This window comes from Oryzias melastigma, linkage group LG1 (genome assembly GCF_002922805.2).
Source record: "Oryzias melastigma strain HK-1 linkage group LG1, ASM292280v2, whole genome shotgun sequence".
In the NCBI taxonomy this organism is placed as follows: domain Eukaryota; kingdom Metazoa; phylum Chordata; class Actinopteri; order Beloniformes; family Adrianichthyidae; genus Oryzias; species Oryzias melastigma.
In genome coordinates this window covers 3,613,462-3,638,520 of record NC_050512.1, presented here as the reverse complement: position 1 = coordinate 3,638,520, position 25,059 = coordinate 3,613,462, and the positions used below count along the sequence as shown (strand labels likewise).

The 25,059-nt window shown below is 39.4% G+C and overlaps 2 protein-coding genes and 1 long non-coding RNA gene across 18 annotated transcripts in view; 2 read left to right on the top strand and 1 right to left on the bottom strand.

Moving 5' to 3' along the window:
* Window positions 1-13,015, top strand: part of cacng5a (calcium channel, voltage-dependent, gamma subunit 5a) — a 30,630-nt gene extending 17,615 nt beyond the window's left edge. The window contains exons 3-6 of the mRNA XM_024259876.2: window positions 3,740-3,826; window positions 6,495-6,635; window positions 6,709-6,854; window positions 8,627-13,015. Of these exons, the coding sequence (XP_024115644.1) occupies window positions 3,740-3,826; window positions 6,495-6,635; window positions 6,709-6,854; window positions 8,627-8,890 (638 nt within the window). The 3' untranslated portion in view covers window positions 8,891-13,015. The remainder of the gene's footprint in view (window positions 1-3,739; window positions 3,827-6,494; window positions 6,636-6,708; window positions 6,855-8,626) is intronic.
* A 2,071-nt stretch (window positions 13,016-15,086) lies between these two features.
* On the bottom strand, window positions 15,087-19,140 carry LOC112137525. 16 transcript variants are annotated; one of them, XR_002917565.2, is made up of 10 exons: window positions 19,090-19,104; window positions 18,418-18,458; window positions 18,048-18,114; window positions 17,855-17,940; window positions 17,563-17,646; window positions 16,725-16,773; window positions 16,566-16,614; window positions 16,450-16,494; window positions 16,044-16,184; window positions 15,087-15,949 (listed from the first exon to the last, which is right to left on the bottom strand). It is a non-coding gene; the product is annotated as an uncharacterized LOC112137525 (long non-coding RNA). The 16 variants fall into 16 exon arrangements; XR_002917559.2 differs by lacking the exons at window positions 18,048-18,114; window positions 19,090-19,104 and adding an exon at window positions 19,115-19,140 and having other exon boundaries at window positions 17,855-17,992; XR_002917560.2 differs by lacking the exon at window positions 18,048-18,114 and having other exon boundaries at window positions 19,090-19,139.
* Window positions 19,141-21,738: 2,598 nt separating this feature from the next.
* Window positions 21,739-24,997, top strand: LOC112137658 (voltage-dependent calcium channel gamma-1 subunit). Its single transcript, XM_036217181.1, has 3 exons — window positions 21,739-21,856; window positions 23,010-23,156; window positions 23,273-24,997. The coding sequence occupies exons 1-3, from the start codon at window positions 21,739-21,741 to the stop codon at window positions 23,503-23,505; spliced, it is 498 nt and encodes a 165-aa protein (XP_036073074.1). The 3' UTR covers window positions 23,506-24,997.
* The last annotated feature ends 62 nt before the right edge of the window (window positions 24,998-25,059 follow it).

Below are 25,059 nucleotides of genomic sequence, written 5' to 3'. Positions count from 1 at the left end.
CGGGGTGCCGGAGCCTATCCCGGCTACTGAAGGGCGAAGGCGGGGTTCACCCTGGACAGGTCGCCAGTCTGTCACAGGGCCTCAATCACACACACATTCACTCTCACATTCACACCTAGGGACAATTTAGAGTCACCAATCAACCTATGAAGCATGTTTTTGGACGGTGGGAGGAAGCCGGAGTCCCCGGTGAAAACCCACGCATGCACGGGGAGAACATGCAAACTCCACACAGAAAGGTCCCAGCCGGGATTTGAATCAGGGCCTTCTCGCTGTGAGGCGAGAGCGCTAACCACTGCGCCACCGTGCAGCCCGACTTGGACTTCATTCTGGTTAATCAATACAGAGGAGCAAAAAGAAGCCTTTATTTTGAAATGGTGATTTTCTCTTCAATGCTGAAGGGTAGAAGGTCAGGAAGTGTACCACTGGACTGGCTGACATGGGGATGGTTCCCCTTTTCAAGAAGGGGACTGGAGGGTGTGTTCCAACTATCAGGGAGTCCCACTCCTCAGCCTCCTTGGGATAGTGTTTGTCAGAGCTATGAAGAGAGCTCAGCTCCAGGAACAACAGTGCACTTTCCGTCCTGGTCATAGAACCGACCATGGACCAGGCCTACAGCCTCTGTAGGTACCGAGGATTCATGTGGAGGAAATGTGCACATTTCAAATTAGGTCAAACTCGGCTAGGGGGATGAACATGGAAACTTTTGGAACACAGAAACAGCTCTGAAGTTCCACTGTTTTAAAATTTTCTCACATCATTTCACAATTCATCAGACTTGTGACACACATTCACCGATTATCACTGGCAAGTAATTCATGCAACTGCTCATAGTAAAACTTGGTTGTTTCTGCATTTCAGTTATATTCTTGCATTCCAAACTCATAAAACAACTTTTTATGCCATTTATTTTGAAATTTTCAAGTTTAAAAAAAAGTTTCATTCATCTGTGTGGTTGTCCGTGGTTTTCATTGACATGGTGCTGCATTGGTTCAATCATGTTTTGTCCTGTCCTGTTTTAGACTCAATTTTCACATCTTGGTTGCTATGAATCCAGTCCAGGCGATTTTGGATAACAGTCATTTATAAAGTAGGAAACAGTTCACTGCAGGTCACACATTTAACAATGGTCCACTTGTCTTTCTGTGTCAATTGAGTGACCTCATGGCCTACTTAAATATTGTGAAGCAGAGTGTTAGTCCCAGAAGCTCTTAATGTCACCGTTCGATCAGTGACGGGGAAACAAACTACGTCAGTGTCTCATTCTGTGTGAATGCTCTCATCTATTATGTTAGATTTCCTCTCATTGTGACTCAAAACTTTTAATTTTCCAATTACTGATTTTTTTATTTAACCTTTATTTATCCAAGCAAGACTAAATAGGAATAATATTCTTATTTTTAACTGTGGCTTGGCAAAAGAAAAAATGTTTTAAGGAAGCGAAAGAAAAAAGTAAACACACAAAATATTAGAAATAACATGAGAAAGTCTAAAAAAAAAGATAAAACTCATTCAGCTGTATTACAGCAACATATTTCTTTAAAATGATTGCTAAAATACCCTTTAAAAACTGGATTTTAAATAAAAGTGTCCAATTTAATTTTTTTTAAGCCAAAAGGTGAAGAAGAAGACTCTAGTCTGGCTGCACTAGACTGAAAGAACAACAGAACCCAATGAGGAGTTTGATTTAGAGACTGTTAACAAGATCAGTTTTGGGGGGTTGTACGTAACATGGGGAATGAAGTGTGTCAAGAAGATATCGCCCATACCATTACACCACCACCACCAGCTTGAACCGCTGATACAAGGCAGGATGGAACAATACTTTCATGTTGCTACGCCAAATTCTGACCCTATCACCCGAAGGTCAACGCAGAAATTAAGACCTGTTGGAGATTGGGTTGTCCTGACTGGTCTACACCAGGTGTCGGAGTGATACCCGGTGTGTTCTTCTGCTGCTGTTGTTCATCTGCCACAAGGTTGGACGTGTTGTGCGTTCAGAGATGTTCTTCTGCAGACTTCAGTTGTAACCAGTGATTATTTGAGTTCTTGTTGTCTTTCTATCAGCTGGAACCAGTCTGGACATTCTCCTTTGACTGCTGAGATCAGCAAGACATTACTGCCAACAGAACTGCTGCTCTCTGGATATTTTCTCTTTTTCTGACCATTCTCTGTAAACCCTAGAGATGGTTGTTGGTGAAAATCCCAGTAGATCAGCAGTTTCTGAAACACTCCAACCAGCCCGTCTGGCACCAACAACCATGTCATATTCAAAGTCACTTCAATCTCCTTTATTCCTCATTCTGATGCTCAGTTTGAACTGAAGCACATTGTCTTGATCTTGTCTACATGACTAAATGCATTAAATTGCTGCCCTGTGATTAGCTGATTAGAAACTAGCTGTCATAGCTACAGAACACGTTAGCGACCCAGACGCTGGAACCCGGAAGAAACACGGCGAGAGGCGAGCGTGGCAGGTAAATGATTTAATAGGGAGGCGAAGTGGTAAGAGCGTGGACAGGGCTGGAGGCAGGCTCCGAGCAGGAGGCCGAGGCTGGAGGCGTCACAGGCTGGTTCCTCAGAGAGAGAGATGGCCGTCTTGGAAGCAGGACCGCGGAACAGAGGCAGAGGCTTGTGGTGTGACCGTGGAGAGAAAACCCAACTGGGGATCCGAGCAGAGGCAGACAGCAGCGACCACTCGTGGTAATAGATTCCTGAGGGTGAGTACAAAAAGGGATTAGACAGAGTCTCGTCAAAAGCGTGGCAAGACTGTGACATAGGCGAGGTGACAAACTATGCACCATCAGGGGCAACGGACTGGCGAGGAATGATGATCCTGGTGCTCCTTAAAAAGGCGGACGAGATGATGAGGTGAGTGGTCGCAGCTGGGGATAATCAGCAGCCGGGTGGAGAGGAGAGGAGAGTGGAGAGGGGGAGGAGACTGACAGAGGCACCATGACACTAGCTTTAATGAACAGTTGGGCAAGTGTTTCTAGTGAAGTGGCCAGTGTGAGTGTATGTTGTAACTTTTTTTCTCACGTTGTCTGGAGAGGGAGTGATAGGATAGAGAATTGTGTCATCGGCATAGAGTTGGATGGATGACACTCATACAGAGGCAGGTATGTTGTTTATGAAGATAGAGGAAATATTAATATTTGAGACCATGAATCCACAGACAGCTGCTCTTCACTGAAATAAGGACAAAGAAAACCTGCTGAGGTTTATTTGTCTATAATAACAAAGACGTTGTTTTAAACAAATCCAAACCAGTAACTTTAAATAATTTGCCCAAAATCAAAACTAAAAACATTTTGTTTTAGGTTTTCATTTATTGAATCCTCCTATTAGATGTATTTTCTGTGCATAACATCTTGAGTTCTGTGGAACACATGAGCTGGTGTGACTCTGTTGGGTTTGTGTCAAAACGATGTGCTAAAATCTAATTCTGGGTGTTCCTGAAACACTGACTTCAAAATATGAATGTTGTGTAAATGAGCTGTGAACTCGAGACATTGTTTAGTCAGCAGCATGGAACGAATCTGGAGCTTTTCTTAGATTGTATCTTGAGGATGACCATTCCAGGTTATTCAAATGTTTTTAAGGTTTTGTCCTGTCAATTGAATTGTTACTGTTGGCTGTATGACTTTGCTTTCTCTCTTTACTGTCCCAACAACAGCGGTGAGGGAGGAACTGTTTCCCTCAAATGGTTTAAAATCATTTGTCCGTGTTCTTCATACAGGAGAAGAGAAAGGAAGATGCTTCACCATTGAGTATGTGTTGCCAACCACTGTGCAGATGACCTCTGACTCCACTGTCAGCGTGCTGAGTAAGTAGCAGCTGAAACCATTGTTTATCAATGGTAGCATCATTGTTTCCTCCTTAAATTTGTGTGTTTTGATGTCTGGGGTTGTAAGACGGAGTATTAGGGCCATTTTATAAACAAAAAAAATGTTTTAAATTACGACATTAAAGTCGTAAATTTACGAGAAAAAGTCATAACTGTTAAATTATGAGAAGAAATTTATGACTTTAAATCAGATGATAAAAATTCTGACTTTTTCCTTGAACATTTTTACGTTTTAAAGTCATGAATTTATTAGTTTAAAAGTTGTAAATCAATGAATTTAAAACACATACATTTACGAGAAAAAAGTAATACGTTTACAAGGAAAAAGTTGTACATTTAAATGAAAAAAATTGTACATTTTTGAGAAAAAGTCATACATTTATTTTTAAAAAAGCAATAATTTATGGGAAAATGTTGTTAAGTTATTAAAAACGTTATTGGTTTTTGGAAAAAAAGTTGTACATATACCAAAAAAGTCTTGAATTTAAATGAAAAAGTCACATTTATTACTTTTAAAGTTGTATATCTACGACTTTAAAACATGTACATTACTTGAAAAAAGTCATACATTTATAAGAAAAAAGTAGTACATTTATTAGAAAAAGTTGTAAATTAATGAGATAAAGTCATAAATTTGTAAGAAAAATGTGTAATTTTTCTGAAAAAACTAATAAATTGATGAGAAAAAAGTTGTAAATTTTTGAGAAAAATTTGTAAATTTACATTAAAAAGTAAGATATTTATGAGAAAAAAGTCTTAAATTTATGAGAAAAAAGTTATAAATTTACGAGATTCAAAATTGAATGTTTACAACTTTAAAGCTCGTGAGGATATATATATATACATTTTAGTGACCCTAATGCTTTGTAGTTGGGTTTTTGTGCTGTTTTTTTCTTTTTTTCTTCTGTCGGCCTGGACAAACTACTGCAAACAAACACTCACAATATATATATATTTTAATTTTTATCTACCTGGTTAAACTATTCCAAATAAACCACTAAATATCAGGCATGTTGTCTCTTCTAAAATGATCTGTAATCACAGTTTTGTTGTCTTAAACCCAATAATAATAATCTGAAGGTGACCAGTTTTTAATTTTCCAAAGTGGTAGGGATTCTGTGATTCATCCTCATTTTCTGCCAGCAGCTGTTTTTCTTCATCACTTGAAGGTGTTGAGAAAGGCTGCAAAGAGTTGTTAATTCTCCGTTTGGTTGGTTTGACTCGAGTTCTAATAATTAACGAGGGTTTACACCTCAAAGCTGTGAACTAAACTTGACTTGTTATTTCCAGCACAGTCTCAAACACTGCTTCACTCTTCTAGGAGGAAATGTGACTTAACAGAAATTATTCTTAAACACAGTGACTGTATATAACAATGTGCTAACAAGCTATCACTGAGTTTGGGAGATCTTATCAGCTTTAGCATCATGAAACTGCTGTCTGTCCTAAAACAATGATGTTAGAATCAGTTACTTTAGAGCTAAAGGAAGCAGGTAAGTATGGAGACGTGTGGATTTCTCTAAATAATTTCACTGCTGCAGGAAATTTGGTCCTATAAAATGGGAATCTTAAACAACTGGATGAAAATCTTTTCAAAATTGCAGAACTTTACTTTGTATGTGAGCCAGTTTTTGCACGGTTAGATGGACCAGAAGGGACGTGTCATGTAAGTGTGCAGAGTCTGGGACAAAACAAAACTAAAATGGTAAAGAATTATAATTACCTGTTATCATTTCCACTTATCAAGTTCATTTATCTTAGTTTTGTATCTTGCTCCTTTTGTCATAAAATGAGCTTTAATTTATCTTTGACTGTGTGAATGCTGCCTAAACAGAGATAGTGAATCTGGTCAGAGGGGGCGGTTCTCATCTTGTGATGTCAGCATGTGAGGATCCACATGTTTTCATGGGTATGGGAGGGGCTGCTGTTGAGAGCGCAGGTTTTTAGAGGATTACTCAGAAATCTGTGAATGGATCAAAATACCACTTTGGGGTTGTTTATAGTGAGGAATGAATATTATAATAGGTAAAGCCCCTTTAAGTCATTCCAAATTCATCATTTAAACAGACACAAAAACAATTTGGGGGCTAATAAATATGAAACTAATGAAAACTGTTTTTCCTTTCACTCATTATTAGTAATATCAAATGGAAATTTTTCAATAGACTAAATAGGAAAAGCACTCTTTCCAGTTTCCTGAACGAGTTCCCTCTTTTACTTCTGTGTGTTCTTAGCCTTTTGTAGTTAAGGAAAGGAAAACAAGTTTAAAAATGTCTGATATCCTGAAACTCTAAACAGGAGAGATTTCAGTAAAGTTCAGCAAACTGCTTAAGAAAGCGGTCCCTAAAGATCTCAACCCCGAACATGCAGTCCACTCAGCTGAAGAGAGTCATACTTTATGTTTGAGATACTATGTGTGTGGTGGTGTGGGGGGGGCCTCTGGGACATACTTTAGCATTTTCTCACAACAGGAGCTGATGAGCTCCTGCAGTTCTTGAATAGAGAGTCATAACCTAAACCTACAAACCGCAGCCTTCATGCTGGTAAAAAAATTAGACGGCGAAGCAGAGCCCCTCATGCTGCGCACTAAAAAGACACAAAAGAAAACTTTCTCTGAGTTCTCCGAATGCACTTCCTGTCGTTTCAGAGATGATCCGTTCGGCTACCCCCTTCCCTCTGGTCAGCCTCTTCTTCATGTTCATCGGTTTTGTGCTCAGTAACATCGGCCACATTCGACCGCATCACACCATCCTGGCCTTTGTTTCGGGAATCTTCTTCATCCTGTCAGGTACCAGAAGTTTGTCGACACATAATATCTGTTGTGTTTCGGTCTAACGCCTGTCATCTGTGGGCTTCTGCAGGTCTGTCTCTGGTCGTCGGGCTGGTTTTGTACATCTCTAACATTAACGATGAAATGCTGAACAGAACCAAATCTAATGAAGCTTACTTCAGCTACAAGTACGGCTGGTCTTTCGCCTTTGCTGCCATCTCCTTCCTGCTCACTGAGGTAACTGAGTGTGTTTTTACCCACAATCATCTGAACTGTCTTTTGAAGGCCACAGATTAGATGAATTGGGTTATTTTGTGGCTGTTAAATCTATATATATCCATTAAATCAATCTGCTTTTGTTACATCGATTAATTACATAACTGTGTGGGAGCTTGTTTCATTGATAAATATTACTGGATTGCCTATTTGCTGCATGTGCGCGTTCAGGCGCCATTGCTATCCTTTGAGTCATGACAGCAGAACGCTGCAGTTTCATTGGAGGACAGGCAGACATCAACCACAAAAGTCCCTCCCTCATTTCTTAACCGATTTTCACAAACTATGGCTCGAATTAAAGCTTGCAAAATGATTGATCTATTGGTATATTTAAACATTTATTATGTATAAAGATTAATTTGTAAATAGTGCAAGAACTGCGCCTTCTACTGCTACAGGTAAGGCATTGCTGTCATATTAACAGCTTCTAAATATTCGTGATTTTTGCCGCTGTGCTAAAATCTTTATGACTGAACTTGTAAATGCCAGAAAGGAGGAAGAATAAGTTCAATGGCATGAATGACTGACAACGTTTAGTAACAAAAGCCTTTCCCTGTTAAAAACACAATACATTGCTAAATAAATAAACAGCCTTTACCACATTTTCAAATGAAACTACAACTTTTATTATTTTTGGATGACATACATGGTAAATAAACTCAACTGGATTCAAAATTTTCCTTCAAATAGACAATTTCATAGTACTTTGAGAATAAGGCTTCAGCTGGCATCTTTAGCTGACACAAGAAACAGATTTTTAAACTTAAAATCTCAATAGAAGGTTACCATCCTTACTTGTTGTGATGTAATGACTCCCAACTTGGCAGGTGGTTTCTATTTATTTACACTTGTAATTAAAATTACAAAGCAGTAATATGTATTTTGTTATTTTTGAATCAACATGGATGATAACATCAAATACACCTGTCAACTGTTCAGATTCAAAACACAGTGATAGTAGCTGTAAACGGTGTGGCAGGTTAAAGTTTTGGGCCACAGCTCCTTCACTAACATCCGCTCTCTGCTGTGTTGAGATCATTGAGCAGAAAGCTAGCGTTAGCGCTGCATATTCTACCTGGGCTTTCTCCAGTCCATGCGACCAGAAAAGAAGTTCAATACTGGGGGCATGTATTTTGAAAAGGATGTTTTCACCTTCTTACCAAAAAAAATGTGTGATCGACAACAAGATTTAGCCTCAAAAGCTCTTAAAGTATCTAGCTATGTGCTACTTTGCTAGCACAGCAACGTGCATCTTGGCTGCACATTTTACATGTTTTCAGCATGAATTTATATCAGATTTGTGCTGATTGCACGTACATACGTGCAAATAACATCAGCTATTTTTTAAAACATCAAACATTAATAAAAACATACACTGAAAAAGTAAGCTAGCATGCTACTCGTAAGTTGCTAGCATCCACCTTAGCACACATTTCAAGGTTCCCAGCCTGATTTCTTTCTATTAAAATGTGATGATTTCTCTGATTGGATGTCAAGGTTTTTGCAGTTCATTACAAAACATAGCGTCCCCTTTTGTGGTTCTTTTCGTACTTATTCGGACCTCCTCCATTCATTCATCACTCAATGCTGCACGTCTGTCACGCGTTATGTCAAGTGATTTCCAATCCAGCAATAAATATCTGACTATTACATAGTCAAAGCTTTCAATGAAAGGCATAAAAGTATTAAAGTGACCTTTTTGTGATAGTTTCATTGTTTTCCATCCTATCCAGACAGCAGGCGTCATGTCTGTGTACCTGTTCATGAAGCGCTACACAGCGGAGGAAATGTACAGGCCTCATCAGGGCTTCTACCGACCTCGCCTGAGCAACTGCTCAGATTACTCCGGTCAGTTCCTGCACCCGGACGCCTGGGCCGGCCGTGGCCGCAGTCCGTCCTCCATCTCCTCCGAGGCCTCCCTCCAGATGAACTCCTCCAACTATCCCGCCCTCCTCAAGTGTCCAGAGTACGAACACATGTCCTCGTCACCCTGCTGAGGCATTGCTGGGGTCGTGTTGATCTGCCCGGGTTTTGGCCGTTAAGTAAATATCACTAAGCTTGAAGTTTTCGCTTCAAGTGCTCTGAAAATGACCCGAGTTGCTTTTCCTTCACAGCTGCCAGTTTCGATTGCAGCTTTAGGTTGTATGGGGAGGGAAAGAAAACATGCTCAAGATTAGTTTCTTGTTTTTTCCACCCGTCTTGTTTCAGGTGGAGCTGTTCCTGGATGAGAGAGGAGTTTCATTTGCTTTCACTGAGTAGTTACCCGTAGATATCAGAACAAGAGACCGCAGAGGCTATCTGAAGAATACACTTTGAAGCAGATTTTAGTTTTAGCTCAAGAATACACATTATTCTGTATCTGTGGGTCTTTGGAAACATTCTCACAATTACTTATTCAGGAGGATTGCGCTGTAGTTGGGGAGAAAAAAAAATCAAAGTAGGATTTATTGTGAGAGCAGCAGTTTGTGCTGCAGGTGTTCCCATGTGCTATTTTTTATGTTCTGGTAAACAAGTATAAAAACAACTAATTTTCACAGCATTCAGAAGACAACTGAAAGAGAACTTTATACACAAATCTACTGACCAGAGTCAGGAGGATTTTTACACTTTCTGATTCGAACTTGATCTTTTTATCTTCAATTAGATAAAGGAATATTAACATTATTCATCGTTCTCTTTTGTTTAAGTTTTGTTCATTTCTAAATCCCCACAGTTTGGTTTTTAACAACATGACAAAGATTCACGGGCAAAACAAGACATCTTCCCTCCAGTGGATAAGGAGCAAACAATGTTTTATAGTCAACAGGTGCATTCATGCAGCATATGCAAAGACAGATTTTTTCCTTGTTTGCCAGTTACAGTAAAGAGAGTTGAAGGGGCGCAGAGGAGGTTTTGGCGCTCGTGTTTAATGTGGAATGTGGATGAGTCAGTGGGTAATTTCACGTGGAGCCTTTTTGAATGTAAGATAAGCTGACAGAAACGCTGCTTAACGAGATTTTTCTGCTTAAAAAAACCTCTGCCACAAAGAATTGCAGTACTAACCCAAACTAAAGATACATATTTTTCTATTTTCTTCCTTCGTCTTGATGCTTAAGCAAATGTAGGAGTGTCACAATCAAATGTATCTATGACATTCCAGAGAAGACGTCGCTCCAAACCGCAGTTATTCACATTTCATGCTTTTAGCCTGTGAAAACATATTACCTATGTATATGTGCAATGTTCTTTATAGTAGGCTGATATTTTCATAAGATAATATTATTTCTTTGTAATGTTGCATGCTGTTAGCTCCACATGATCCCACCGAGCACAAGATGTCTATTATATAACTAATGCACAATCTATTGTAGATGTCCATTTCACATTTCAGACAACTCTCTTTTTTTGCTCTATTTTGCTACAAACACACTGGGAATGTGTGAGGCGTTCAAGAAACAGGCATTTTTGAACTCGCAACTACCACATGGTGTTCACACAGGACTGTCGTTACCTGATTCTAGTGTATCTGCTTACAGTTGGAGGAGGCTTGGTGTGAAACGTCGAAGTTGTGCAAATCTTGTTTTCTTTCACAGTTCTATTCTGATAGATGATACATTTGGTGTCATAGAAACAACAATTATTAATTGTTAATTTCTCCTTTATGACCCTTTTTCAACCAGTTGGCACTGCTGTGCTCTGGTTTTTTTTGCCATTGCCGTGTGTTTTGTACATACGAAAAACTGACCTTTTGACAATTTTTTAAAGGGGTCATACTATGAAAAATCAAACTTTTGAGCTTTCAAGTGTATTACACTGTTTCTATAAAGAACCCCAAAGAAGTATTTTAATCCGTTCATGCATTTAAGAGTAATCCTCTAAAACCTGCACTCTGAGCAGCAGCCCCTCCCATAACCATGAAAACGAGTGGTTGGAAACGTGCAGATGTCACAATGTAAGAAACCTCTCTTCCGGAAGAGTCTGCTCCGCCCCCAGGCTAACACAAACGCTTTCTCTGCATAGCTAGTAGCTCGAACTAGCAGTGATCAACGAGATATTTCACTAGAGATGGCATGCTAGCTTGTTGCCTACGCAAAGTTGGACGCCATATTGGAATGGTAAAGATGCCTGTTTACTACTGTGCTACAATTGTACTAAAAAAGATTGAAAAACAAGAATGTGACTTTTCATTTTATGGTCATTTTACTGTTCATGCTAAGAAATGTTTCATTGTTTTGATACCATTCCAATATGGTGTCGCTCTTTACATATCTTGGACAATAGTAAAAAGCCTGTCTGTCATCTTTAGTGATATATCTCGTTGGTGGTGATCAGCTGGCTAAAGTGGGTCTCAATTGGGTTTGTCCACAGTTTCTGTGGTGACCCCACCTGTGTTTGCCCACACTGGTTTAAGTGGGAACTCAGTGGGTTAGCTCGCTAGAGGAGCTCGCTAGCATGCTACAGTGGAACTCGCAAGCTCACTACTGAGAAGCCTGCTAGAATGCTACAGTGGAGCTCACTAGCTAACTGTAGAGGAGCTCTCTAGCACGCTACAGTGGAGGTAGTTATCTCACTACTGAGGAGCTCACTAGAATGCTACTGCAGAGCTCGCTAGTATGCTACAGTGGAGCTTACTATCTCGCTACAGTGGAGCTCGCTAGCATGCTACAGTGGAGCTTACTATCTCGCTACAGTGGAGCTCGCTAGCATGCTACAGTGGAGCTTACCAGCTCACTACAGCAGCGCTCGCTAGAATGCTACAGAGGAGCTTGCTAGCTCAGTACAGAGGAGCTCGCTAGTATACTACAACAGCAGTCGCTAGCTCACTGTAAAGGAGCTCACTAGCATGCCACAGTGGAGCTCGCTAGCATGTTACAGTGGAGCTCGCTAGCTCAATACAGAGGAGCTCACTAGCTCGCTACAGAAGAGAACGCTATCATGCTACAGCAGAGCTTGATAGCTTGGTAGAGAGGAACTAGCTGGCATGCTACAGTGAAGCTCCCTAGTACACCACGCTGTCCACTGGGCAGCTGGCTAGCATAGCGAGCTAACCCACTGAGTCTCCCCTTAAGTCAATGAAGGCAAACACACGTGCGGCCACCACAGAAACTGCAGACAAACCCATTCGGGGCCCACATTTTCTCCCCACTTTTAAACCATATGGGGCCCACTTGACCTTGCTGGCTGGGTATCTGTGAAATACCTGCATTCTTGAACAAGTATACAGTCACTTTCAACAGATTGTCCTGTAGCACTGTGGATCTTGGTTGTATAGGTCTTTACGATTGCTGTCCACTGTTCCATCATCAAACATTTCAAAGATGGCCTCTAAAGTACAATAAATGACCATTAATATTAATGCACCTTCTAAATGATTATTTGTGTTATTTATTTACCCTATTTAACTAACCCTAACCCTTCTTGAGGAAAGTGGTAATTATTCTAGCCCGTGGATGATGAGATTAGCTTTGGGAATGTTGTCTGTTTAGAGATCTAAATGGCAATGTGCAATAGACCTCTAGGAATCAATGTCTGTCAGATGCATATCTGTAGCTGTAAGCATTAAAATAGCCATGACTTAGAGATTTAATAGACGTATGCCCACTGAGATAATGCTGGCATTAAACTTGGCATAAGCGGGAGAACCTGCTCAGCAAAGCAAAGGAGATTCTGTACAGACCGAGTTAGACGGGTAACTTTCTCTCAGTCACAGTTTGAACCTGTTGATGATGCTTTAAGTTGATATTTAACCTGAATACGTGTAAATATAACATCTGTGATGCAGAGGAAACACTTCCACTGAAAGCTAGACTTGTTTTGTTGTGTTGATTCTTCAGCAGTTTGTCTGCTTCACATCCAGCTTTGGGATCATCTCATGTTTATATAAATATGTGTGTAAAGTACATGGTGTCTTGGTCAGACATGAGGCATCAATAATCTGTATGTATACTTTTACTATCAGTCCTATTTATTATGTTAGTGTCTGCAGCATTTAATCTATACTCAAACAAATACATAGGATTTATAACCTGTTGTAAATTGTTTGTTCTTTATCTAATTGTGTCTTTAAAAGTCTGTTGACTTGTTATATTGAACATGGATCAGAGAAATGGATGAATAAAGATTATTCTAAAGATTCTCATAAAGAGTTTTCTTTCTTTACTTTGTTGTTTTTGTTTTGCATGTGGAATCAATGGAGAACGGAGGCAGGGGAACACTGGAAACACACAAACAACGCACAGAGTCTGAGACAAACACATACACACACAGATCAATGTAGTGGGTTGATACCGAGTGGGGTTGGGTGTTTTTAAGTGTCCAAAAACACAATCAACGAGAGAGAGGCAGAGAGTGGTTGACGACAAGTCAAGATGGACGATGTTAAATTAACTGTAGAAACTCTAAATAACCACAGCTGAGTCAGCACATTCTCACTCTCAAGTCGTCACATATAGACATTTGGCCAAAGACCCCTCCGTGTCACTTTTTGACGTGAACCAATACCAGATACCATTACTGGGTTAGGTTACCGTTACTGAGTTTGTACTGGTACTGGGTTAGGCTACCTGTGCTGTACGCGTCATGAGGACTAGTGTGTGTCCGTTGCTGCATCTGGTACCACATCCGGTACTGATTTTACGAAGAGCCAGCACGTAAAAAAACGACAAGTTGGGGACACCCAGAACATGTCGCGAAGCAGTCCTTTACCAAACGTCAATATGTGAAGACTTGGGAGTGAGAATGAATTAGCTGAGCAGAACCGCCTTTCAACCGTCATGAAAAAATAAGTGTATCGCATGAATTGGAGGTGAAACGGATTCTGCGTGCAGGCCACTTTGCGCCACTTCCACGTAAGGTGTGAACCCGGCGTAAGAAGTAACTCCTTAAAAAAACTGGTTTTAGGTCAAGGATTGTCTGATAATAGAAATGTGAGTATTTGATATTCTCATACTGACTCCTAGTATAGATAGTAAGCAGCGGATTTAGGACCAAATACAATGTATCACATCCATCCATTTATTTTCTTATCCCGCGGTCTCCCTTTCGGGGTCATGGGGCTGCCAGAGCCTGCCCCGCCTACTGTTGGGTAAAGACGGGGTAAACCCTTAACAGGTCACCAGTTCATCATCCAATCGCACCAATAAACACTCACACCTAGGGACAATCTATCAATCAACCAGCATGTCTCTGAGGTCCTCGAGGGCCAATGTCCCACCTGTTTTCCAAGAAACACGTCATCGAAGCTCCTTATTGGCTAAACACACCTGACCCAGGTAATCAGCAGCAGATAAGGCAGGGATTTCTGGAAAACCAGCAGATCAGACCTCTGGGCTTGGATTCTGACACTCCTGCTTAGGTCACAGATTAACCCATGAAGACTCTTTGGACTGTAGGAGAAAACCCACACATGCACAGGAAGACAACTCCACGCAGAAAGGACCCAGCAGGGATTTAAACGAGGACCTTCTTAATGTGAGAGGAAAAGGCTAACCACTGTTCCGCCATGATTTATCCCAAAATTAGATCTTTTTTTTAACTTTAACTGAGGGAAACTAGCTAAAATCATAATTTTGTTTATTTTGATGAGTATCTTTATTTATTTTTATCATTGCATGCATCTATGTAATGTATTTTTAAAACAATCAAATAAAGTGTTCAAAACAACCATGGAGGGGGTCACTCAATGAACACGGGTCTTTAGATGGAGAAATCAGTAAAGATGTTGAGGTGGGTTAGATGTAAAGCGGATCCTGCAAAAGAAATCTACAGATTGACAACAGCGCCACCTGGTGTCATTGTAGTGACTATATAAGATAACAATTTGTCTGGATCCATCCTTTCCTTAACCTGCTTGATCCAGGTCACAGGTTTGCCAGAGTCTAACCCGGCTACTGTTTGGGGCAAATCCAGGATACACCCTGGATAGGTCGATTGGCTTGATTGGATTATTCTAATCAATTGTTTGTTCGCTAACTGTTAGTTTTTAAGATTATTGCATTACAGCTAAACATGAAAGGAAACCAAAACATTGAAACTTTTGACGGTTAATACTTAAAGATTATTTGGAAAGATCAGATTTGATCAGTCAAGTCATTTATTCAGAATGACCTTCATGAGATTTTAGGACAGAGTATTGTTTTTGCATTCCATAACAAACATGAAAGACTGTTAACTTTTAAGCACAAGTTAAAAAGAACAAAAAATAGACATAAAAAATGTTTTTATTGATCAGACTTTAGTGAGAAATTTGATATTCAACTTGTTGATATGAAAGAAAAAACACAATACTTAAAAATATATCTGCTGGATTTTCTTTGAAAACAACAGGTTTCCCACAGCTGGATTTGTTGGTGTAAACAGCTAAAACTGAGGTAAAAAAAGTAAACTTCATTTATTTAAAAGGGAGAAAAGAAAAAAAGAGGTTATACACATTTTTAGAGCAGGAAAAAACAAGCATGATTCTGTTTTTGTGATATGCATAACCCTGACTGTTTATTAATACAAAATATTTGCAGAGAAAGTAGACTCATCCGATTTGTGTGCTCATAATTCTTCATTTGTAACTCATACAAAACATTTTGTGTGTAACTGTGTGTAACTGGAAACGAATATTAAAAAGTCGTTCCCAGTGTGTGTTTTTTTAATCATGATTGTACAGTTTTACCCCAAAACAAAAACATATTTTAAGGAGTTCATCTGAAATTCACCTCTGGGTTGTGAGCAGGACTGTTGGCATGCAAGTAACCCTACGTTGATATCCCAGCATTCCTTTGCTTACATCCTCCTCCGCTATGGTTTACAACCCCGAGCTAACATTGGTGTAATAAAAAAAAAAAAAAAAGCCAGCAGCAATATTGGAGTTATGCTGCAGTACAGTTTTGAGCCAGATGCCAGCTCAGACAAGGAATTCAAAGACGTTAATGGATCCACGCTTCTCCATCAGAACTGGAGTACTCCATCCTTTGTCCTTCTGGAGCTGGAGGACACGGTGAGCAGGTAGAACCGAGTCTGTGGCTGTGAGGCAGCTGAGCAGAGAGGTCCAGAGATGGTTGGTTGTTGGTACTCGTGGTTGAAGGATTCTGCAGACAGGAAACAGTTCATGAGCAGAGTACTGGAGGGTGAAGAGAAACTTAGAGTTTAACATGAATATCAGAGACACTGCAGGTACAATACCTAAAGGTAGACAACGATCTGTCGATGAACACTGGAAGCTGCAGAGCTTCAATGCTGAACAGCTGAGATGATGATTAGTGGAGGAGCACATCAGTCCCCCTCCACCTCTCATGTGTCTGCACGTTCACATGCACAGCCAGACTGTGAGGAAGATGTTCTTCAGGTTAAAAATAAAGGCTGGAGACGATCGCATTGCTAGAAAAGCATCAACACCTCTAAGAAGTTCATCACAGGTTTGGTGGACAGACACAAGCAAAACCAGCCGACATTAGTCTGAACTAGAGCACGTGATTGGATGAGACTGATGTGATGAAGTATAAACAGCTTTAAGGACAAGAAAATAGAATCTTTATCACAACAGAAGACTGAAACTGGTGTTTTGGTGGAACTTTCTGAGGAAACTTACTCCACTGAATGTCATTTCAGACGAGGTGCTGATGCAGAGAGCTTACTGGAAAGTAAAAGACATTTATTTTAACATGTTGAAACATTATACTGAAGTAACAGGAAGAAAATACTCACATCAGCATGAAATCCAGCAGCAGCTGCCTGACATCTGCATAGAAAAGAACTGAAAAAGAAAACGGGAGAACTTAAATAAAGAGAGCTGACCTGAACCTGATAGTTTTTAATTACATTATTATGTATTCAATGAGCTTTCAGAACTTTGTATTAACACACCTGAAGGTCTCTTCCAGTTCTCCAGACAGGGTCAAAGATTCTCCTGGTACTGCAGAGAATACAAATAACACACAAATCAAATGTTTACCAGTCATAATAGTTAAATAAATAAAGTAGTCTGCAATGTGGCTCCATGCTGAACTTTGCAAACCTAAAAACGTGGCTCCATGAAAAATCTTTAACACTATGAATATGGATACATGCAGAACCTTTAACCTCCAGACTGAGGCTACATGAAGAATTAAATGAAGAATTAAATTCCTGTTAACGAGGTTCCATGTTGAACCTTTAAATCTGTTAACGAGGTTCCATGTTGAACTTTTCAGTCTGAGAACCTAACAGGCTGCTGTTAGACAGTCTATCCAAGGATCACACTTGGTCATTGAACAAGGTCAGAGCAACTTTTCATTTCTGTAGCATCAACCTAAATATTGTTCTGTAGAGATCATCACCAAAACCATCAGGGTGAAGTGAGTCCAGAAAGAGCTTCTGTTTCTCAGCTATAAATATTGTCTGAATAGAGACGTTATCATCATCATCAACAAAACACGACACATCAACCTCTCCTCTTTTTTTCTATCATATATAAAACAAAAAATAAGAAAAAACAGTGAGAAAGACAGAGGACACTCACACAAAGCAGGTAGAGATCAGCTGGACCTGTCTGTCTGCTATAAGCTGGAAACATCAGCATGACCTCTGACCTGAAGGTTTCCTACAGGGATTGATACTAATTAGTAAACATGCACACAGACACACATGCACACCCCAACGCACACACATGCACACACACCCACATGCACACACACAGGAGAAAAAAAAAAGATCAAAATAGTACCAGCAAGGAGTGCAGTAGGTCAACTTGGAGATCCTTCCAGGTGGTCATAAAGGCAGTAAAGGTCATCAATGTAGACATTTTCTCCTAAAGGAAACAGAAACACACAGACATTAACACCATCATGTCTATAACCAGAGAAAAGATGCACCAGAATGACTAATGACATGTCTGTGCAGCTTTCCTCACAGCTATTAGACAAACATTCCCAATCTGAAATAACAAAAAGAAATACTCTTCAAATCTTGCCTCACATGATATTTTCTTTACAGTACATTGGACTAACAATACTTACGGAGGATTCCATCCACTGTGTCATACTCAGGCTCCAAAAGTCTTCACAGGTTGAGCATATTTCATCCTCTTTCACTATGAGCTCTCCTGGAGGACGGTTTTTGTCCAGGACATAAACAGAGAATTTCATGGGTTTATCCTATATATCAATAAAGAAAATAATTTAAAATTTAGATGAAATGGTATTTACAAACCAAAGATGTTATTTCTCCTGCTTCAGCTATTATGAAACCATCAACAACTTTGACTTGATAACATTTACTGTGACAGTACAGAAATGTGTCTGTAGAGCTTTTATACACAACAAGATTTTTACAAACAACATTTTTTCATTTGATTCACAACAATTTCAATCAATAAATATTAATAAACACAATAATCCTTATCTTTTCCTATGTCCTCCATCATGAGAAAATGCTACAAGTACATATTAAAAACAAGACACATTTTTGGGTCTTTATGGAAACAAATATTCTATCGTTGTATTTATGAAATGTATGAACTGTTTAAATTAGCAACATTAAAAGCAGCACAAATATCAAGGATTAGCTACGTTGTATTTACCTTTCGGTTGTAACTGCAGTCATCCTTTGAACGTGGTGCCTCTGTTGAAGGAGGAGATCCGTTACTGACAGAAGAATTGATGTTTTTGGAATATGGTTTATGGAATAGTAGCGACAGTGGCGATCAGCTGTTAAATATACAGTTTTAGGATCTCTGTTTCGGCTATCCGATCACCCAGCTGTCGGAAATCAAATCCAAAACTCTCAAACGCCGCAAAGAGGAAGTGACGTAATATACGTGCACCTGATTAGGGCGTGGTTAGGGAAACGGGATCGGGTAGTGACGCAATCGACAGGCCAGTGGTCTACAGTACGCATGCGCCGTGAAAACAAACCACCCGTTGGGAGCGAGGCTTATATTAAGTCTATGGGCTAAACTGATTGGAAATGCTCACCACCAGGATTAACGGGTCAGTACCGACTACTTTACTGGACCCACCGAACCGCTCAACGGAAACGAGGCTTATCTTAGCTTAGTTTAGCTTAGCTAGGCTACCAAAATAGCTTTACATGCTTCCCAGCATGCACTGCGGCTCAAACTATATCTTTATAAAAGAAAAAACATTTAAAATCACTTTTGTTTTTCTTTATATTGTGTTTACAAGTAACGAACAAAAGGTGTGTAATCCAAATTTGCAAAAAAAACTGGAGTTAAAACCATTAGTTTACACACATGGTTGTAGGTGGGGTATAAATACCGGTGGCGAATAAGCGTCTATTGGATCAAGCCTGGCAGTTGGCGGGAGCGCGCGCGCGCTGAAAAATCTTAGAGGAGCTAGTGTGACGTCAGTCCTAGCTCCACCCCCGGGGCTGGCATATGTGCTAAATTTGTTGCATGGTTACGTATGCAGTTAGCACCCAGCACCCGTAGGCTTCCCAATAACAGCCAGGCTTGATCCAATACTAAAACCGCTCCGTGTGGTGTCCATACATGGCCACCCGGGCGGCACTTTTTAAAAATAAATAAGTGATACTTCTGTCAATATTAAATTTATACTTCTGTCAATTTTTAATCAATTTTTAATGTTTTTTTTTACTGATACATTTATATTTAACCCTTTAGGGACCAGGGTTTTTCAGTAGAAATATATTTCAGTACATAGAGATTATTGAAACATTAGACTAGAGAATCCAAACTGATTTCTCTTTATTTTCCAACCACCTAAAACTTATCAGAAGTTGAGAATATTGGCATCCAAAGAGTTCATATAAATTCATCTTTACATTTTGTCATATTCTGTTGCTATAATTTAACACATTCTCAATGAGAAACACATGTATTTCACAATTAAATAAATACGAAATATAATAAATTAAAACGTGCCAGAAAATCAAATTGAAACCAAACCCAAAACCTTTGGAAAATTAAACAGGATCGGCTGAGGTTGGAAGAATAACTTAAGAGTTAGAAGAGCATAACTTACATTTATTAGGCGTTACATTAGGCTTAAAAAGACAAACCAATACTTGTAACCACCTAATAGCTGTTTTCTGTACACAAAATCACAGCTGTGTATAGGAAAGGAAAGATATGTTAGAACAATTTTTCTAATTGAACATAAGATTTAAAAATAAGAATTTCTACTTGGGGAGTATCTCTGCTTTTTTCAATTCTATACCAATCCTCTGTCAAATGTTGTGCTCTTAGAAATGTTTTGTAACAGTTGCACTTTATTTATTTCTTAAGTTTGTGGTGGACCAAGCAGCCAAAAAAGCAGGACAGAATGCAAAAACGTATCAAAAAAGTTGGAAATGTAATTTTCTTTTCAAAAAATGATTTAAATAACACACTGGGGCCTTAAGAGGTCAACTAAACAATAAGGGAACTCAGGAAAATGCAACATAAGTTATCAAAGTAGCATGAACAGAACTGACCTGACTGAAACTGACCTAATCTGACAGACACACAAGGGAAATTTATATAGTGGCGTGGCCTCTCGCTTCACTCGGGTCCTTCTCTCTCACTCAGTCGCTCACGCGCACACAGGCGGATCCAAATTTTTATCAGATTGGGGCTTTTTATAGGGTTGGGAGGATTTTACACCAGAACAATGTTGTATCCCTAAACTTGCCCCCCCTAATATTCTGTTTGCACCCCCAATAGGGGTTGGCTAGATCCGGCCCTGATGTGCAGTGAGCTTCCACAGGCCCTCTGTTAGGGGCTTATCTCCGTACTCCAGCTCCTCAGCTGTTGGAGGTCGAGATGGGAAGCTTCTTTTAAAATGCATAAACTCTGCACCTCAGTACCAACACAGTTCTTATCGTGGAGCTTTACTTTTAGAGGACTCCCTTTTTCCTAAATAGGACACATTTTGTCTGACAAAAACTCATGAGTGAAAGTATTTAGGATTAAATCTTTTTCTTTTTCTCAATCAAAAACACCTTTATGTCCTTATAGATCGAATAATAATATATCTATTGATTTCTCAAAAAAGACTCAAAGTTTTTAACAGAGATTTAAAAGGAGAAATGCTCCAAAATGCAAAAACAAAATAATTTCTTATAATATTTGTTCTCTTTCATCAGAAAAATGCCACACATACATGTTAAAAACGAACGGACGACTTTAAGTCTACAATTGCATGTAGTGTATTTCTTTATTCAAATTGAGGTGAATCAGAAGCAGATGAAAACATTTTGTCAGAAAATACTCTCAGGCGGGTCAGTGTCTCCCTGCTCCGCTCTGATTCTAAATAATCCACTTGTAGATGAATAGATCCATTGACGTCTTCAGCTGGTATCTGACTCTAAATTGTACTGCTGGTTGGCTCTGATGGTGCTTCCCATTTTTGTTGCTATGCTAATGTCAGCTTGGGATTGTGAGGGGCTGTAAGCTAGCGAGAGGGAGTTTAAACAAAGGCATGATGGGATATCACTGTAGGGTTAAAATCAAATATGACTCAAGTCCAAGGCTGAAGGTATGCTCCCCTACCCCTCTGGATCCCCCCCCCCCACTGTAGGGGCATTTGAAGCTGTAGTGGTGTTCAAAACATTTTTTTAAGGAGGAGCTATAGAGACTAACTTAGGGCTGGTCATCCCATCGCTGGAAGGGTGATCCAGGTTGGACCGACGTCATCGAGCAGTAGGAGCTTCTGAATTTGAAGACATTATTTTTCAATATCTCTCCACTTGGAGGGATAAATGTACGTGGGGGTTGGGAGAAGCCATAGGGGGGGAGCTCAGCCTCATGGGGGGATAGCTTTCAGCCATATTGGACTGGATTAAGTTCCTGAAGTAACGGGAGGTGTTACAGCTGACGAGTTCTACAACTTCTCCGAGGAACGGCACTGGGGTTTGGCTCAGCCTCACTCGCCGGCAAAAGATGAAGGTGCTCTCCCCCGAAGGAACGGCTCTCCCGGGGGGTTCCTACACTGGCAACAGGCAGAAGATCAGAGGCCTCGGGTCCTGCCCACCTCTCTGCTCCAAATACAAACCAGCTGGTGTTTCACTTACCCAGAGAACTGCAGAAAGTTTGATCAAAATTATAAACAGGAATCTTAGCTTCTGTTATGACTTCTGTTGTCTGAAATGAACATATATAATGAATAGGGCTGGGTTGATAAAATGGATTCATCGAATTAAATCGATCTAAGCTTAATAGGTCAATCATCAGTCCATAAAAGTAGAGATCAATCCAACTCATAATGCTAAAGTCAGCTAGCTTGATGCTAACGTATAATGGGATTTCCCATAGGATGGCTAATGCTATCTTTATAAACTCACAGGCCTGAATTTTCCAAACTCTTTTAAGGAAATATTTTTAAAATAACCATTTGTGGTCTAAAACTGTTTTTTTGCTCATACTATCTTCTTCTGGAAAAAGATGTAATGCTATAGTGCGATCGCCACCTAGTGGCCAAACTGAAACGCCCTCCAGGAGAGACAGAACAATTGTTGAAGCTTCTCTGTTTGAGAATCCATGTACTGTAGTCTATAAACAAACTCATTGGTTTATTTTTTCACTTATAAATTTAACAGTATGTGAACTGTATCAGATTAATATGAATATCTTCAAAACACACACACACACACATATATATATATATATATATATACATATATATTAACGGATTAAATCGCAATTAATCCAACAGAATTAACGCGTTAATATTCATCAACACAAATTAATTGCACCTGGAGTGAAATTGCACTTTGCATCACTGATTTGAGCTTCTTCAGCGTGTTTTGGTTCAAAAGCTATATACTGTCATAAAATGTACCTAGTAAAACATTGTGATTGATAGTGACTGATCACAACACAAATAGTGATTAATCTGATTTTTTTTTTTTAAATCGACTGACAGCCTTAATTAAAATAAATGTTCTAAATATACAGTTTTCTGTGTGATTTCATACTGTGATTGTTTGCTGATAATAAGTCATTGGCAAATACTGTAACAAAAAAAAGAAGGAATCCAAAAAAAAAAAGTGAATCAAATCGATTCTGCAAGTTATTGGAGACACCCAGCTCTAATAATGAACTTACCATATTAAAGATGAGATCTAGGCGCTATTTTCAACCTTGTTTGAATTGACGTTCAACTAGCACCTCCAGCTCAGGTCAAATCTCATCAATGCTTTCTTTCTCTGTAGAGTACAACATCTCTGCAGCAGCCATCTCCATCTTCAGTCTGGCCTTCATGATCTTAGGATCCCTGTGTTTGCTGGGATGGGGGACTGGGAAAGGCAAAGGAAGAGACTACCTCCTCAAACCTGCTGGCATGTTCTTTGCTTTTGCAGGTGAGTTCTCCTGACCCGTTTCTGCCTCCACAGCCCAGCTCCTCCGTTTGCTCTGGAGGTCACTGACATGGTCACTCCCTCTAGAGATCTGCCGACATACAAGCTTCTCTCCTCAGGTCTCTGCGCCTTCATCTCACTGGAGGTTATGCGCCAGTCGGTCAAACGCATGATAGAGAGTGAGGACACCATCTGGATCGAGTACTACTACTCCTGGTCCTTCGCCTGTGCCTGCGCCGGCTTTGTCCTCCTCTTCCTCTGCGGCATTTCCCTCCTCGTCCTCTCCATGCCTCAGATGCCCAGGAATCCATGGGAGACGTGCATGGACGCCGAGCCAGAGCAAGCCGAATGATTGATGGAGAGATCTTCAGCTTTACCTTGAAGACCCACTCCAATGACGGTCCTGTTTTGAACGTGTTCTTGTGGGATTTTTCTCATGATGTATAATTAAAGCTACATTTCTTTAATCAATCATTGTGAATTAGGAGCCGATGAAGGAGCAGGTGAAATGGGCGGGGCAAAGTCTCCCTGCTCCATTCTGATTCATCCACTTGCAGATAAATAGATCCATGAACGTCTTTGTTTTACCCGTCTGAGCTGGAATCTGATTAAAACTGTTGGGCTAAATAGATCTGATACTGCTCGTCATTTTTGGTGACAAATGTTAGGTTGGGGATGTGAGATAGTGGGGATGATGGGATATCAGAGGAGGCTTACGTCTTCATCAACAATCCCGTACATAACTTGGAGGCAAATTTATGATGAACTCTTGCAGAAAATATGTCTAAGAAAACAACTGTTTTTGAAAATAATTTTGGATAAAAACAGCAAATACAACAAACAAAAGACCAGTGGGGACGATTTGACAACAGATCAAAAGGTGATTGGAGTGAGTCTTTAAGGGTTGCCACTTAGGAATAAATTAAGGATGAATGTTGCTGACCCAAAGTTATCTTTACATCAGGAGATGAACGGGTCTTTCTCATTTTGTTTACTTTTACTAAAAAGTGAAAATTAATTACTTTAACTTTAAACTTTAGTTTAAAAACTGACTTTTTTTAATTGTAAAAGTAGACAAATTAAATAATCATAAAAAAATACTGCTTTTAATGCTCTTCCTCTGTGTACTTTATGTTTAATTGCAGCAAAGAAAGAGTACATTTTCTTGTTTTTGTGACCATGGTCCTTCTTGGGTTGCCATGTTCTGCTGTAATCCAGGTTAATTCTTAGAAAAAAGATTTTCTTGCGCAGTATTTGTCCAACTTTCAGGCATTTAAATGACAAATATAAGTTTCTTTTGTGCTGTATGATAGCCTGTACATAACTGTTGGTCTTTACTTTGATTTGCTTCAACTTTTAGCTTCTTTTTAGGACAGACTATTGTGAAAGCTCACTTTAGAATCTGGCAACCTGAATCTCAGACAGAAATATTGCTACCAAAAAAAGTGCTTTTTTAATCACATAAAACATATTTATATACTTCAGTTTATGGCTGAATAAATAAAGTGTGCCCAAGTACAAATTCATGCAGATAAAGTTAATCATCCCCTTTGTGGGATCAATAAAGTTTATTCTTTTCTACTTTTGCTATGAATGCTTTCATTTTTTTTCCTTGTTTGCAAGTTTCTCTGATTGAATATACTTGTGTGTGTTTGTTATATATGCATAACATTTGTAAACTCTTGAGCATTGGAAAGTGTGTGATTTTGTTCATATGATGGAATAAAAAAAGGTTTTCTTCAATTCCAGTGACGTTTCTTAGGAAGTACTGCTGTTTATTAGACAAAAAAAATTCCAACAGTTTCAATAAAAACACTTTAATAGAGAAATAAAAAAAAAGAAAATAAACCTTTAAAACACAACTTAAATCCTTTAGTATAGCCATCACCAACTGAAATGTATAAGA